At 40.8% G+C, this 14,639-nt stretch overlaps 1 protein-coding gene across 1 annotated transcript in view; it reads right to left on the bottom strand.

Annotated features, from left to right (window-relative positions):
- The window catches only part of PDE3A (phosphodiesterase 3A), a 49,186-nt gene extending 36,120 nt beyond the window's left edge, over positions 1-13,066 (bottom strand). The window contains exons 1-4 of the mRNA XM_050899011.1: positions 12,995-13,066; positions 7,510-7,770; positions 4,471-4,625; positions 2,833-2,835 (exon numbers count right to left, since the gene is read on the bottom strand). Coding sequence (XP_050754968.1) covers positions 2,833-2,835; positions 4,471-4,625; positions 7,510-7,770; positions 12,995-13,066 — 491 coding nt within the window. The remainder of the gene's footprint in view (positions 1-2,832; positions 2,836-4,470; positions 4,626-7,509; positions 7,771-12,994) is intronic.
- Between the last annotated feature and the right edge of the window lie 1,573 nt (positions 13,067-14,639).

A 14,639-nucleotide genomic window follows, 5' to 3' on the forward strand; every position in this document is an offset into this window, starting at 1 on the left:
CCTACAACAGGATAGGTGCATGCTTTCAGCCTTCAGGCTATAACTGGGTACCAGAAGAGGCCAAATACTTCTGTAAAGCAAGAGAATTGTATTTATCGTTGTTTTCCTGAATGACACTCATCAAATGTCAGCTGCTTGCAGGGATGTAGCACTGGCTCTTATCATGAGGCCTATGACTTCTCTGGACAGATCTGCTAGGCCTCTCAGGCTCCACATTCCTCCTCACAGCCTCACATCCAAGCAATGAGATGACATGCAGGGCAGAAGACAGCATTTTAAAGCAGCCTAGTCCTGGCTGAACTTGAAAAAAACTTAAAAAAAAAAAAAAAAAAGTGTTCTGAAAGAAAAAAGCATGTAACATTGTCTTAACTCTACAAACACCTTATTGTTTTGGAAGAGCAAGCATTACCTACAAAAAAATTTGCTGGTTGCCTTCATTGCCCCAAATTCCTATAATCTGTGATGAAGTAAGAGGAAGAAAGAATCCAGCTGGTTTTTTAATTTTTTTTTTTGCTTGTTTAGTTTTGTGGTTTTGTTTTTTAATTGACAGGAAGAATATAACACACTGGCCCACTGTAAAGAAAAACCAAACCACACCAAAACAAAACCCCCTAACCACATTCCTTGACTTCTTAAGGGAGAACCACTGGATATAGAAGTGACTGAGGGAAGGAATGTGGAAGCTCTATTATTTTTCCCAAATCATTTGAAGCTATAAGAGGACCATGTCTTACCAGTTTAGTGATATGGGGTTGGAAGAATACAGGATTACTAATCTTAAACAGAGATTTAAGGGGGATTTTTGCAAATATGTAACTATAGAAATCTAGAGGTGATGTCCCAGACTGTGAGGAACAAGTTGCAGCTTTTGAAACTGCAGAATCTGCCACAGGGCAATTCCAATGTCATTTCGCCTCTCCTACCCTTCAAGCCATGAAATGTTTCTTTCTCTATGACCTGTAGCGTGCTTGAATTTGGTACAGGGGAAGTGGCAGATAATCAAGATTTTTTTTTTTCCCCCTTCAGTTCAAAATTCTTTTCCTTGAAAGCAAATCTGTATTGGTCTGCCAAAATTTTTAAAGCTAGACTTATAGGATTAATTTTTCCCCTTTCTGGAATACACATTGTTTCTCCTACTGTAAAAGAAGAACTGCAAACAGTAGGTTGGGAGGCTTTTCAGAGCTATAATTATACAATTGGCGACATTAAACGTAGGAAGAATTGATAGCCTGCTTAGTTGGCTCATCATACAGAGTTATATAACAACCGTAGAAAAGGACCAACAATAATATTTAATTGCTCTCCTTCTCCCTCTGATTCCCATCTTAGGATGCTTACACACTATGTGAGAGTCTGGGATCAACAGTATAAATCAAATGCACCCTGGGAACCACAGGCCGGTGACTAAAGAACATTTCCATCTGGTTATAACCTCTTTATATTTACTTTTACTGAGATACATGGGACTCCTCACAAAGGGAACTTTGGCTAACCACTTATTTTTCTTGCACCAGACATTCAGTGTACTCTGCAGGCTGCCTTGAGCACCTAGTCGCCCTGCACGAGAGCCTCCTCTATGCGAAAGGTTTACATATCTCGAAGAAAGGCTGACCAAAGCAGCTTTCTGGGGCTGCGTTCACCCAAGCTATCCAGCAGCAAACACTGGTGATGTCGGGCCTTCTCAGATCCTATCTTTTTCTACACTACCAGCACCAAATTTTGAATTGCAGAAAAACATGTGAGTCTTCTGATATCACGGCTCTGAATTCTCTTCTTGAATTTGGTGCTTTTGCTCTGCTCTTCCTTTCCCCATGGCAAAGCATGTCTCCACACTCTCTCCTCATCCACCAGCTCCAAGATGATAGGACTTGCTGAGGTGGGGAGGGGACCTGAACTTTATTCTCACAGGGTGGCACCACAACTACCAGGCTGCATGACTGACTGCCCTCCGCCCTTCCTTTGAAGGCTCTGCTCCCTTCTGACTGGAACAGAAAAATATTCATGGAGCCAGAAAGGAGGAAATCCTGTTGAAATAGCTATGCAACATATCATATTTAAAAGCGCCTGGGACCCAAGACTCTCTTCTTACAGACAAGTACACTTCTGACAAGACTAACATCCATTCAACTCCTTCCTTCACTGGCTGCTACTGGATTATCTGCCACAGCCCTTGTGGAGGGTTAAATGCAGCTCACCTCAGGCTATCTGGTAGCACTGAAGTCCCAAAATGCAAGGTACCTAGGCCTGAACGCCCTCAGGCAGAAAAGCAACTTTATTAGGGTAGTCCTCTGCAAATGCCCTGAACAAGTCAGTTGCTGGCTGTAAGCAGCTGAGCAGACAGAACTTCTCTCTCTCCGTTTCATGGGAGGACTATGTATTTTATGATACTGGCTCAGGGATCAGGCCCTGAGAAAAAGAGAATGGGTAAGAGTGAGCAGGGAATACCTAACTCATATAGTCAGTGATGAGGAACTACAGCCATAAGATGAAAACCTGTCTCTTCAGAAAAGTGAGAACTAGTGTGTTTCTGGGTAACTCTGAAAGACTTTCAGGGATGTGCTTTAGGAAACTGGAACTAAATTTTGGTTTGGGCACAAAATGGAGTAGGTGGGTACCTCAGCCTATGCAAACCTCTTAGCAGATTTAGTGCTCTGTTTCTACGATGCACTATATGAACATAACCTTAAAGTGTATGTGTCATGATTGAATCCAGAACTCTTTTTCCAGGCAAGACAACAAATAATGTACAATTCCTCCAGTGATTTTGCTGAAATTCATTTCAAGGCTTTATTAATTATTGCTTTGTAGTTGTGACCCTTCCAGTACCAGCACCTGCTTACAGAACCCTTGAAAATATAGGGCATCTTAAATGAATAAGTAAATAAATACATCATAAATAGAAGCAGGCACTCAGTCTGCACCCCAACAAAACAGCTGTGTGAATTTGCTTCTTGTGGCAAATTAGGAAAAGCCTTTTAACTAGGTGAGACAGTTGGGATTAAGGATGTGTCCTGGTTTCGGCTGGGATAGAGTTAATTTTCTTCTTAGTAGCTGGTACAGTGCTGCGTTTTGGATTCACTGTGAGAATAATGTTGATAACACACTGATGTTTTAGTTGTTGCTAAGTAGTGCTTATCCTAGAGTTAAGGATTTTTCAGTTTCCCATGCTCTGCCAGCAAGCAGGTGTGCAAGAAGCTGGGAAGGAGCACAGCTAGGACAGCTGACCTGAGCTAGCCAAAGGGATATTCCATACCATAGAACGTCATGTCCAGTATATAAACAGGGGGGAGTTGGCTGGGAGGGGCGGATCGTGGCTCGGGCATCGGTCAGCAGGTGGTGAGCAATCACATTGTGCATCACTTGTCTTTTCTTGGGTTTATTTCTCTCTTTTTTGTTATATTCCTTTTCATTACAATTATTACATTATTATTATTATTCTTAGTAGTCTATTTTATTTTAGTTATTAAACTGGTCTTATCTCAACCCATGAGTTTTACCTTTTTTTTCCCTCCTCCCCATCCCACTGGGAGGGGGAAAGGGGGAAGTGGCTGTGTGGTGCTTAGTTGCTGGCTGGGGTTAAATCACGACAACGTGGTTTAACAATGTGGGACTGTTGGGATTCTGAATCCCAGAAGCTAAACTCTGTGGTCAATGGGAAAGAAGGATTCCACTGCAGTGCTTAAAATTAGGGAAAGTACAGCAACCATCCTGCAAGAAAACTTTACACTGCCATTTCATTTTCAGCTTTGCTTTCAACCTCTACTAGCAAATCTTCCTTTGTAATTTTACTCCTGGATTTGTACCTTTTTTTTTTTGCCAGTGGTAACACATGTACATTCTTCTCTCCACTAAATCACTTTTTGACTTATCTAACTCAATGGTTTTTATTTACCACCTATTGCCGGTATTGCATTTGCGTGAGTTCATTCAGGCAGCCCTAAGCACTTCTTATATTCTGGAATTAAGTGTGTACATGGGATGCAGGGCATGTACAGTGCTGTATGGAGTGATGATACTCCATTTCTATGGACAGAAAACCACAAAATTGTGTATTTTAGGAGGGTCCACTTAAAATCAGGGTTTGTGTTCTGGAAGTTAGTAACTAGAGGATGGAGAAGTGCTTTATGAACTGGTTTAATGACAGGACCACATCACTAGGTGTGTTCTTAGAAGTGATGTTCAGCAGCTGGGTTACTTGTTAGAATTTCTTCTTGCCTGGGCAATACCCATGGAGGAAGCCGCTGCATATGAAGAAGACTTTAACCAGATATCTTGCCTTGTTTCCAATTTTAGTGTGCAATTCTGCACTTTGCTAGCCTAAATAGATTTTAGAGAAGAATTTAGAGAAACATGAAGAAGTAGTTCTAACACACTTTGGAGTCAGCATTTTTAAATCAGGGACATCATCACACAGAACTAAAGAAATTTGCCCAAAGAGAGACATAAAAGAGAGAAGAGGTAATCTGTAACCTGGATGAAGATGATTCATGAGGTTTGATGCTGCCACTGCGATCCCTTCTCACTGGAGCTGGCTCCAGTGTAGGTAATCCTGTCGCTGATGTTGTTGTGGTCCAAGTTGAGGACACTCGTCTCAGCAGTCCAGGAGGCAAACTTCTCCGTAAGCGCTAGAGAGAAATCAGTTGCTTAAAGTTTATATAGGCTTACAAAAACTTTAAACATGCAGAAGAAAAACATTTCCATTTGATTAATTCTGCCTGACACCACCTAGTGAGGTACCTTAAATCTGGATTCTCCCAGGTATTATGGTGCCTACCTTCTTTTCAAATCAACACAGCCAGTGCTTTAAATGCTTCGAGGGTCTGGACTATCCTCCCTATTTCAAATTTAAAAAAAGGTATATATCCACAGCCCCACAGCCACAGATGTTCAACACTTGGAGCTCTCGCTGGAGTCAGCCAATGTTGGTTGTGCTCTTTAAAAATTTTGGTCTTATATGACGTGACCAAAGGCACTTAAACAAGTCATCAGGGCCACAAAGGTGACTGAGGGATTGGAGCATCTGTCATAAAAGGAAAGGCTGAGAGAGCTGGGATTGCTCAGCCTGAAGAAAAGAAGGCTCAGGAGAGATCTTACCAATGTATATAAATACCTGAAGGGAGGGTGTAAAAAAGATGGAGCCAGGCTCCTTCCAGTGGTGTCCAGTGACAGGACAAGAGGCAATGGGGCACAAATTGAAATACAAGAAATTCCATTTAAATGTAAGAAAATATTTTTTACTGTGAGGATGACTGAACTCTAAAAGAGGTTGCCCATAGAGGCTGTGGAGTCTACATCCATGGAGATACTCAAAACCTAACTGGACATCCTCCTGAGCAACCTGCTCTAGGTTGAGCCTAGAGAAACCTGCTCCAGGCTCAACTTGCTTGAGCTGAGGGACAGGACTAGATGATCTCTGGACTGGACTAGACAATCTCCAGATGTACTTTCAACCTCAACTATTCTGTGATTTAAACTGTCATGAATGCTCAGAATCAGAGATTCAAGGCAAGAAAGGCTGTAAGAAAAATAAGGGAGGGGAGCTCCAACTTTTTTTCCTGATATATCTACCCAATCCAAAGATCACCCACTGAAATAAAACTTTCATGCTCTGGGATATGATGTCTCCTGAAAAGCTTAGAGAAAGCACCACTGTTTACAGCAGATTTTTCTTGACCACACTGCATTTTTGTTTCACCTGACTCTTCCTGTTCTCCACTAACAGGACTCACATTGTTTTTCTGAATTTTTGAAGGCAGAGATAATAAAGGATGATGATAGAGAGTCTTTGTGGATCCAGATTTGCTGTTGCAGATGCTATAATTTTGTAAGATGTTTCTCTTGTAGTTCTCATGAAGAGTTTATAGTTAAGAACTAAAATAAATATGTCTCTGTGATGGAGTGCTTTGACTTTGCCTGAGGGTTAAGAGATATGAGATGGAAGACGTGGTTCTGTATCAAACTTACAGATGAATATGTTAACATACTATCTCCTTAACAAAAACGCTCAGTGTCAGATGCTTAAGGTAAAAACCCTAAATCTATATTTAGACACTTAAATAAAGGACTGCAAACTATCAGTTTTATGAACCGTAATACATTTAGGTCAGTGAATTCTTCAGTCAAATTAGTTCTCTGTAGCATTAACTCATTTCTTCATCCTTCATTTCTCTTCTCCTCACTAGGTATTATGCAACAGCAAACTGGTATCTGTTCACTGTGTTTGCTCATGTGATGGCAGTGTTCTTCCACTCAACTTTTCCCCTCAGAGCCTAGAGTACAGCCATTATAGACATGTACACTAAAATAACCTGGAAAATGCACTTAAAAACCTGTGAACATCCATTTCATATATACAGCTGCTACACAGGCAAACAGGATAATAATGATCATCACACTAAAATATATTAAAAAAGAATCACAAGTGTTGCAATTCAGACGCTGGGAAATGCTGGAATGAATGTTGGCTGTGCCATTTGAACTACTAAAACTTAAAAGCATTTGCTTGTGCAATGTATTCTGCCTATATTTAATTTTACAAGGGAGATTGCAGAACAAAAGCATTTTAGTTTAGTGTCAAAAGTGAAACGTAAGCCTTGCAGGACAGCTAATTAGGAACAAAGCTACAATTCAAACTACTTTAAAGCTGATGTGTTCTTTCTAGTTGTTCACTTACTAAACGTGGGTGGTTAACACTGGTTATTTCCTGTTGGATTCCTGAGCATTCATAAAGCCATCTGTCAAGGCAGTAATATATATATTTTTTTGGTTTAGTCATCTTTTTCTTCTCAAGACTGCTTCTCATGAGCTCACAATATTTGTCATACTAAGTATTGTGGTGATCTTTTTTGTTTGTTTGTTTGGTATACAACATTTTAAACTTGATCCAAAGCACCTGGAGGTCATCATTAGAGACTTTTTCATTGATGTCTTCTATAGGTTTCACACCTCTAGCTAAGGGAAGGAAGAAGAGACTGAAATTCATACAGATTTTCAAATTTCAATCTTCAAAGTGGACAAAAAGGTCCATCATATTACTACTTACTTCCCCACTGCCCATCAACTAGGACAGCCACCCCACATGCAGTGGCTCCAATCTTTTGAGTGGGAGGGGAATTTCTGTGTGAAAAGTAATGGGGCAGACTTGTGAGTCTGGATGCTGAAAGGCTTTTGCTTGCTCTGCTCCCTATCATTTCTTCTCTCTTAAGCTCCAACCAACACCTGCGAGGAAATATGCACACCATCTATGTGAGCTATCCTGTGTCGAACATCATCTTCTAAAGATGCCTGAACCAAAGTTAATCTGGCCATGAGTTGAAGGATACACAGGAATTGTCTTACTATGAAACCAACAGTCTACTTAGCTGTCCTTTTATAGCAGAGTATGATTAGTGCGTAAGATGTTAATCTGAGGCAAACAAGCAAAAAGCCCAGTGACATCTCCCACTAGTCCAGTGCTGTCCCTTTAGGGAGAGCCAAGTTACAAGATGATAGACAGGGTCCAGTACTGACCTTGGGAATAGCTAGTTTCTCTCCTTTCTCTGGACATTCCTCTGAGTCGGAGCAGGTGTAGTTCTCACTGAAGGACACCAAAGGGTTCACCCTCGGCTTGTGGATGGCCTGGAAGGTTAACTGTGTATTGAGCAGGTTGCTCACTGTTCTCAGCGAAGTACACACGTTGGGGGGCAGCGAAGGATCTGCCAGAAGGTCTGTAATGAGCCCATGTGCTTCTCCCATGACAGCAATATCCACTGTGATACTGGTACCAGAAGACTACAGAAGACAAAAATAATATGTGTAAGACAATAGAAGTGAACAACCTGCTGAGCAGTATCTGAAGCTGTGGTCAGCTCTCTCCACAACTTTTGTTAAAGCAGTTACCCACAGAGTGGAAAAATAATAACAGGAAATAAGGAGAATCATGCTGAATAGATCGATCATCAGGCATAACGCTCACAGTCCGCAAAGAGTTTGGAATTTCATCATATCTGATTTCACAGCTTTCACCATCTGCAGCTGACTTAACCCATCTGAATGAATTGTTCAGGCTCCCTATAGAGACACAGTCAATGGCCAGGGTCTATTTGCACAAATAGTTTTTGAGACATAGGTTAGGATGGGAGGAGTCTCTCGAGAGATGCCTTTCTACTAACTACAGAGGCATCTAGAATAACTAATGTTCAATGCTTATGCTTAGACGAATGAAATTAATCCCAAGCATATACTGAGATTTTTAAAATATCTCCATGCTATTAAAATATAGCATTCTGCTACACCGGCAACAACATTCTTCTCCAAGCAATTGCGTACTGGGCAGCTATACCAAAATTGAAATGGAGTAAAAAGGGGATTTGCCAATCCTTATTTTATTTAGACAGAAGTGATGAGAATAGTTACTCTACAGACTTGTACGACCAATTCAGATGATCCTTACTTTCTCTTGGCTTTGAAATATATACCTACTTTACATACATCATTTAGGAAGAATTATTAACTAAAGTGATGTGTAAGCAGAAATAATACCAAGAGGCAGCTCATATCACTGGCAAATCTTACACACCCTACCCAGTACATGTATGTAATTGATCTGTAAATGACACACTGCAAACCAACTGTGGCCCAGGCAAACTGTCTTCATACGTGTAGTCCATCCATGACGCACACAGGTAATCTAACACAGCTGTAGCACTGGGCTTCCAGTGCATGCGCATGAGGGTTGATCCATAAATGCATCTTTGAGTTTCTCCAGAACTTCCCGACATTCAGCAGCTCCAACTACCATCTGTCCCGAAACCCGGTAGGGCAATATATTGGCACTAAAAGAAACAGTCTATTGCCAAAAGCAGGAAAGTTGTCAAGTCTGTGAATTGACAGCTATATGATACAATTGCAAATGACTGAGGATCTTCAAAATCTACCAGAAGAACAGTGAGACTGGATGCACACAGAACAACTAGAAAGGCAGGAGGCATACGAACTTTCAATGCAGCAGTGACATTTCAGCCTCACTAGCTGGTGCACTATAAATCACCATAAATTCTGCGTGCAATTGCTAATTCAAGACACTCCAAGACCGATCATTTTTCCTTTGCTGTGTTTCTGACAAAAGCTCAATCCTGCTGCTACCGTTTGGGACTTTTCAGGAGGTGTACATGCAGTTTGCTAGAGACACCATTCCAGGAGATTTTGTACTAAATTGTTTTCATATATTTCTTAGAAAAATCTAAGATACACAGTTTTCCAAATGGGGAAGTTATGCCTGTGAAAAAAGCATATGGGTTTCTTGGAGTGGCAAGTACATAGCATGGAGAATTGGGCAGACTGCTTAGCAGGAGAGTGATCAGAGCCCCGGCCAGGAGTGACTCACCAGCGATAGCATTTATGGACCTCACAACACATCAAAGAACAGCGTAACAGAGCTTGACACTGCTTTGTTCTCACAAAAGGCTTTACAGGCAATAGCAAAGTATTTCTGAGGAAAGTGATATATTAGCTAAGTATAGCTAAACCTCTCCCCACTATCTTCCCAACTCCATAGTGTGGACATCAGGCCCTTGGCAATAGCTGTTTCACTCCACTGATCCACTCCTCGTGTCCTACTTCTTGCTAACACAGGATCCAATCCTTGTGTCCTACTTCTTGCTAACACAGAGGTAAGCTGCAGAACCAGAAGACAGGCCTCCTCACTCACCATCCTCTCATGCAACCAGAAAACCAGCCTCTTCTTCCCACATTTCTTTTCTTTGTCATGATACGAAATGAAATAAACCAGAAACTGTTTGATATACTGAAGTGCTATTTCATCCTACTGAAAAAAATTAATGGCTGAAGTTAATTTAATGGCTTTTTCATTGCTTAACCTCTCAGGAGTGCATGCAGAAGATTCTGGCAGATGCTAAAGAAAATTCTTAAATTAAAAGACAAGGCTTGGGATGGGAGGAATTAATTATCTATCTTAACCTCAGCCCTGAAAAACAGACCAAAGGGGAGTAAAGGAGAATACATCATTCCAAGTGCGATAGAAACCTCGTATTTTCAGCAAAACTGCATAATCTACAGTTTGAAATTCTATTAAGCCTGGAGCCTGGAGTTGTTGACTGCCAATCAGAGACAGAGATTAATACTTCAATGAAGTAAACAAGTCTGACTCAGCGGACCATAAGCAGAGGCCCAGATTTTGTACAGCAGTACTAATATTTTGCAAAGCAGCCAGCATTGTTCTCCATGATTAGTACCAAGCGGGGAGAGGGAGAGCCCTTCTCTTCTCAATGGTGAATTTCTGCCACATGGCCTCTGACATGTGGGGAGGCCTTGTCACATCTTGGTGACCCCTGCCTTGACTCTGGGACCCAGCAGATTTGTTCGACTCAAACGCCAGGCTGTGCTGAGTTAGGCATGGAGCTGGTGCTGAGGCCGCATGGCCCAGGAAGAGGGATGCCACACATCGGGTCTGCATCCTCCCTGCATCTCACCGTGAAGGACAGTCTGCACTCAAATCAAGTTAGGTACTTACACACGTAACACACAGTAACACCGCTGCAGCCCATGCCCCACCAGAACAAATCAGTGGAAATGAAGCGATTCTCTCTTTGGAAGTGTGCCTTGCACCTGGGAAAGGCTTCAGAGCCTGGCAACAGCACATACAGTACCACCTCACCCTCTGCACAACGTGCTTTTCATACAGCAAGGCAGCAGGACCTTTTGCATTTTTGACCAAAAGGGCACTACTTGCAGATCTGACACTCTCAACTGACACCTCACACGAAACCATGCAGCCATCCACCCTGCCTGCATGGAGCACGCCCAGAAAGGTCAGCTCCATGCCTGTAAGGAGGTGCATGCTGAGTATCCCTCACCAGGGCTGAAACGAGACGTATATCCTGCCAGCATACCCAGCCATGGTCACCATAAATCACCAACAGTTACCAATTTGTACAACATGACATACTGCATTGCACAATACTTCAAAGTGAAAACACTTTACACAGTATTTCAAAGACATCACTGTATTGTAGCGAGCTGCTCTAAATGGCACTTACATATATCATAGTTACAGTATTGTTTGAACTACTCATAATGCTTAGAATCCTTAGAATGAGAGCATATGTAAAAGGAGAACAGACGAAGCTTAAATTCCTCTCGAAGAAAGAAGAAGAGGGTAAACACTGCTCTAATCCACTGATTTCAGTACATTAACACCACATCCGAAATTGATACGGTTTACATGTTGTAATTTAATTGCACAGAACTTGTATACAGGAGAACAGTTTCTTTTTCAAGTAGTTTGAATATTTCATCTATCTCGGGATGAATTTAGAGTACTATCAGACTAGTCTGACTAGACAAAATTACAGCTATTTAAATTATTATTTTCTAAAAACAGTTACAAATTGAATGCATGAAAAGATTTTAAAATATTTTATTTTTTAGATTCTCTACTAAAAACCAGTAGAGAACTGTGTATGCTTTGCAAACCATTACTCAGAAAGTAAACTAAAATGTGTTTCCCTAAACGACAAGGAAACCTGGAATTTTTTATAAAATACATATGATGCTGTAAAACAACATAAAGCTATATGCAAGACAGTAAATTGCTGAAAATTTTAGATTGATGTAATTGTGTATATGCATATACACACACGTGCACATATATATACACACACAGTCTTTTTTTAGGGTAAAAGTGCACGCAAAATCCATGCTCAGACTTTGTAAGTAGTTTTCTACTAACATGCATAGCCTCTGCATGAACTGATCTGGATTCTTTCCAAACCACTTTACTCATCAAAACTCAAAGGCCGGATACTTGGGAATAGAGGCATGAATAACATGTTTGCAATCAACACTAACAAACAACTAACTTGATAAAACAAAACAAACCAAACCGAAACAAACGAAGAGCTAAGCTAAGGTGAATTTAATTTCACACTGGTCAGTATTCATTTACCAATCTATGCTAATAATTGTGAATGCAGTTTCCTCCCATGAATTTTGAAGAAGATTGGCTTACTGTTCACTTTGTGACTTCATTCCAACTCTGATTTAAGCGATGTCATGCAGTGACTAAAACTGAAATGCTCTAGGGCATGAGAATAAGAAAGCAAACAGGCTGGAAACAAAAGCAAAACCAGATCAACTAAACATGCTCATTGATAACTAAGGTAAGGAGCAAAATAAATTCCTTACAATGCTGAAAAACAGTTGGTTTTGTGCTTTCTTCCCCCCGCCACCCCCCGCTTCGTTTTTTTAAACTGGCATCCAGGTGGGTGTTTTAGGCTGTGGTACCACCTGGAATTCCTAACTGGGCTCAAATGCACTTGCTGTATGTTTTGGGGCTTCTTTTTATGTACAGATATAAAAGAAAGGGTTTTTCCCTAAAGAACTCATATGAAAAATAAGATGGCCAGATCACAGTAGGATGCATTAGAGTCCGGGGACAGACATGCACAGTTCACAGCACCAACTGTGCAATCATCTAAGTTTGCATGGGTAGGGGCTTACTGGGAATTTGCAAGAAAACTTTCACATACCAAGAAGAGCACATACTGCTGCATCTGCAGGACCAAATCACAAGTAGCATGTCCCACTGTCACACAGACAATTTTTGTCAGGGCAGGAAACTTATCTTCAAGGAACACTCTTAAATGCAATATGAAAACAATATTCTGGTAAATTTTAATGATCACTTAGAATTTTTAGGTTTAAATAGTTTATTTTGGATTCTGTAACATGGCTAGAAAAAAAACTTTCAAAATTTGCATAACCTTCTGTAGGCTTTTATATTGCATTTCACAATATCCCATTCGTTTTCTTCTATTAAATTATATTATGCATAAAAATCTAAGAATAGCTTTTTACTCACTAAGGGAAAAAGCAGATGAAACTGTGTAGGAAAAACAAATTTAGGAAAACAGGAATAACAAATTCCTTTATCCATAAGACCTGATAGATAAATTTAGTTTATGAATTGTTCCTGGTTAAGAAACAGTTGACCCACCTGTGAAGCAGATTTGACATCCTTATACTTAACAGATGCCTTACTGCAAATAAAAGTCTTCCCCCCCGCCATTGGTGTTTTGCATATGATTCTCATAAAACTGAACTCATCCAGCTTAACTAAAAAATACTGCTTTCTCTCCACCCTACAAGAAAGGACGATTACCATGACAACATAAAACCAGACAAAACTTAAGCATAATAAAAAAAAATAGAAGAACACCCCCCCCCCAGTTATCAAACACAAAGCACAATTCATTTCACACAGCCTCATGTTAGGCAAAAAATAAAATCATTTGCTGTGGCTTGTACAAGGAAAAGCACTGAAGGCAGAGATGCTGGCCTTTCACCACGTTACACTCAAGAACACTCTGCAAGTGAAAGAATGGGGGAGGCGAGGAGGAAAAAAAGGAAAAAAGCAGCATCCAGCATATCTTCAATCTTCACACAATTACGAGCAACAATAAATCACAATTTGATATAGTTTCCAAGTCACATCATGAATGTTCAGGCCAAGCTGTCTGGAAACAAAATTAAAAGCAAATATAATTCTCCATTATTTTAATGTCCACAGAGTGATTTGAAGGATAAACATGAATTGGCTTCTATGGAAATAATGAATCATTTTAAAGGCGCCACAGACTTAACTACTCCACCTTTCACTGAATGACTAAGGAGAAAAGAAAAGTGTGTGTACAATTCTTTGACATTTCACTTTTCTATATTTAAAGCTGCAGAACTGGAATCTTACCCAGACTACTTACTTTTATTTTACTCTTATTTTGTACTAACACAAGATTTCAGGTTTTCTCTTCTCCAGTGAGCAAGCAGGACATTTATGAGAATCTTTTCTCCGCCTTAATGAAGCACAGCATTTCCACTGTGGAGTGGACCATGAGGTGGACCAGCTGCAAGCTCTGTAAGGTATTCTTCGGTAGGACTGAATACAACACCTTCCCGTTGTCTCATCACATTGATCAAAGAAAACCTTTCCTAATCATCAGTGTAAACACTGATTTTGTTGCTGATTCTTTAAAGCAGCCAGAGCCACATAACCATAAACCAGACACTGAAACACAAAAGATGAGCCCATAATGAGGGAAGACTCTATATCTTGTGTGAGCCATAACGATTATGGTTTTGACCCTGGTTATATGGTGTTTGGGATGGCACCACCGTAACAAAGCAGACCCTCCTGGTAACAATTACATTGAAAACTGATCTGCAGAGCAGAAAATGTCACGACTGCCACAAGCAGTGTGTCTGTAGCCTGAGCACTCGCCAGCACGATGCCAGAGTCCAAGGATCACAGCGCAGCCAGAGGAAATTTTGAAAGAACTTCTGCAAACAGAGGATCTAATGAAACAAGGCTCACTGAAGAGTTATATTTTTTGTCCCCTCAGCACTCACTGTATTGCAATGACCCCTTTCCTCAGCAACAGCCCTGTGGCCACACAGTCAGCAGGAGGCAGCCGTGCTCGGGGCTATGTGCATACTGATGAGCAGGCTTATACGGGGCTCTCTCCATAACCTCGCACTGTGTTAAACTGCCAGTCATCTACTACCAAGCAAGGCCACTAATTTGGACCTTCCTCTGGTATCCCATCATAGGTTGTCATAAAATTTCTAGGAAGATAATCATCTCT

Source organism: Gymnogyps californianus, chromosome 1 (assembly GCF_018139145.2).
Source record: "Gymnogyps californianus isolate 813 chromosome 1, ASM1813914v2, whole genome shotgun sequence".
In the NCBI taxonomy this organism is placed as follows: Eukaryota; Metazoa; Chordata; class Aves; order Accipitriformes; family Cathartidae; genus Gymnogyps; species Gymnogyps californianus.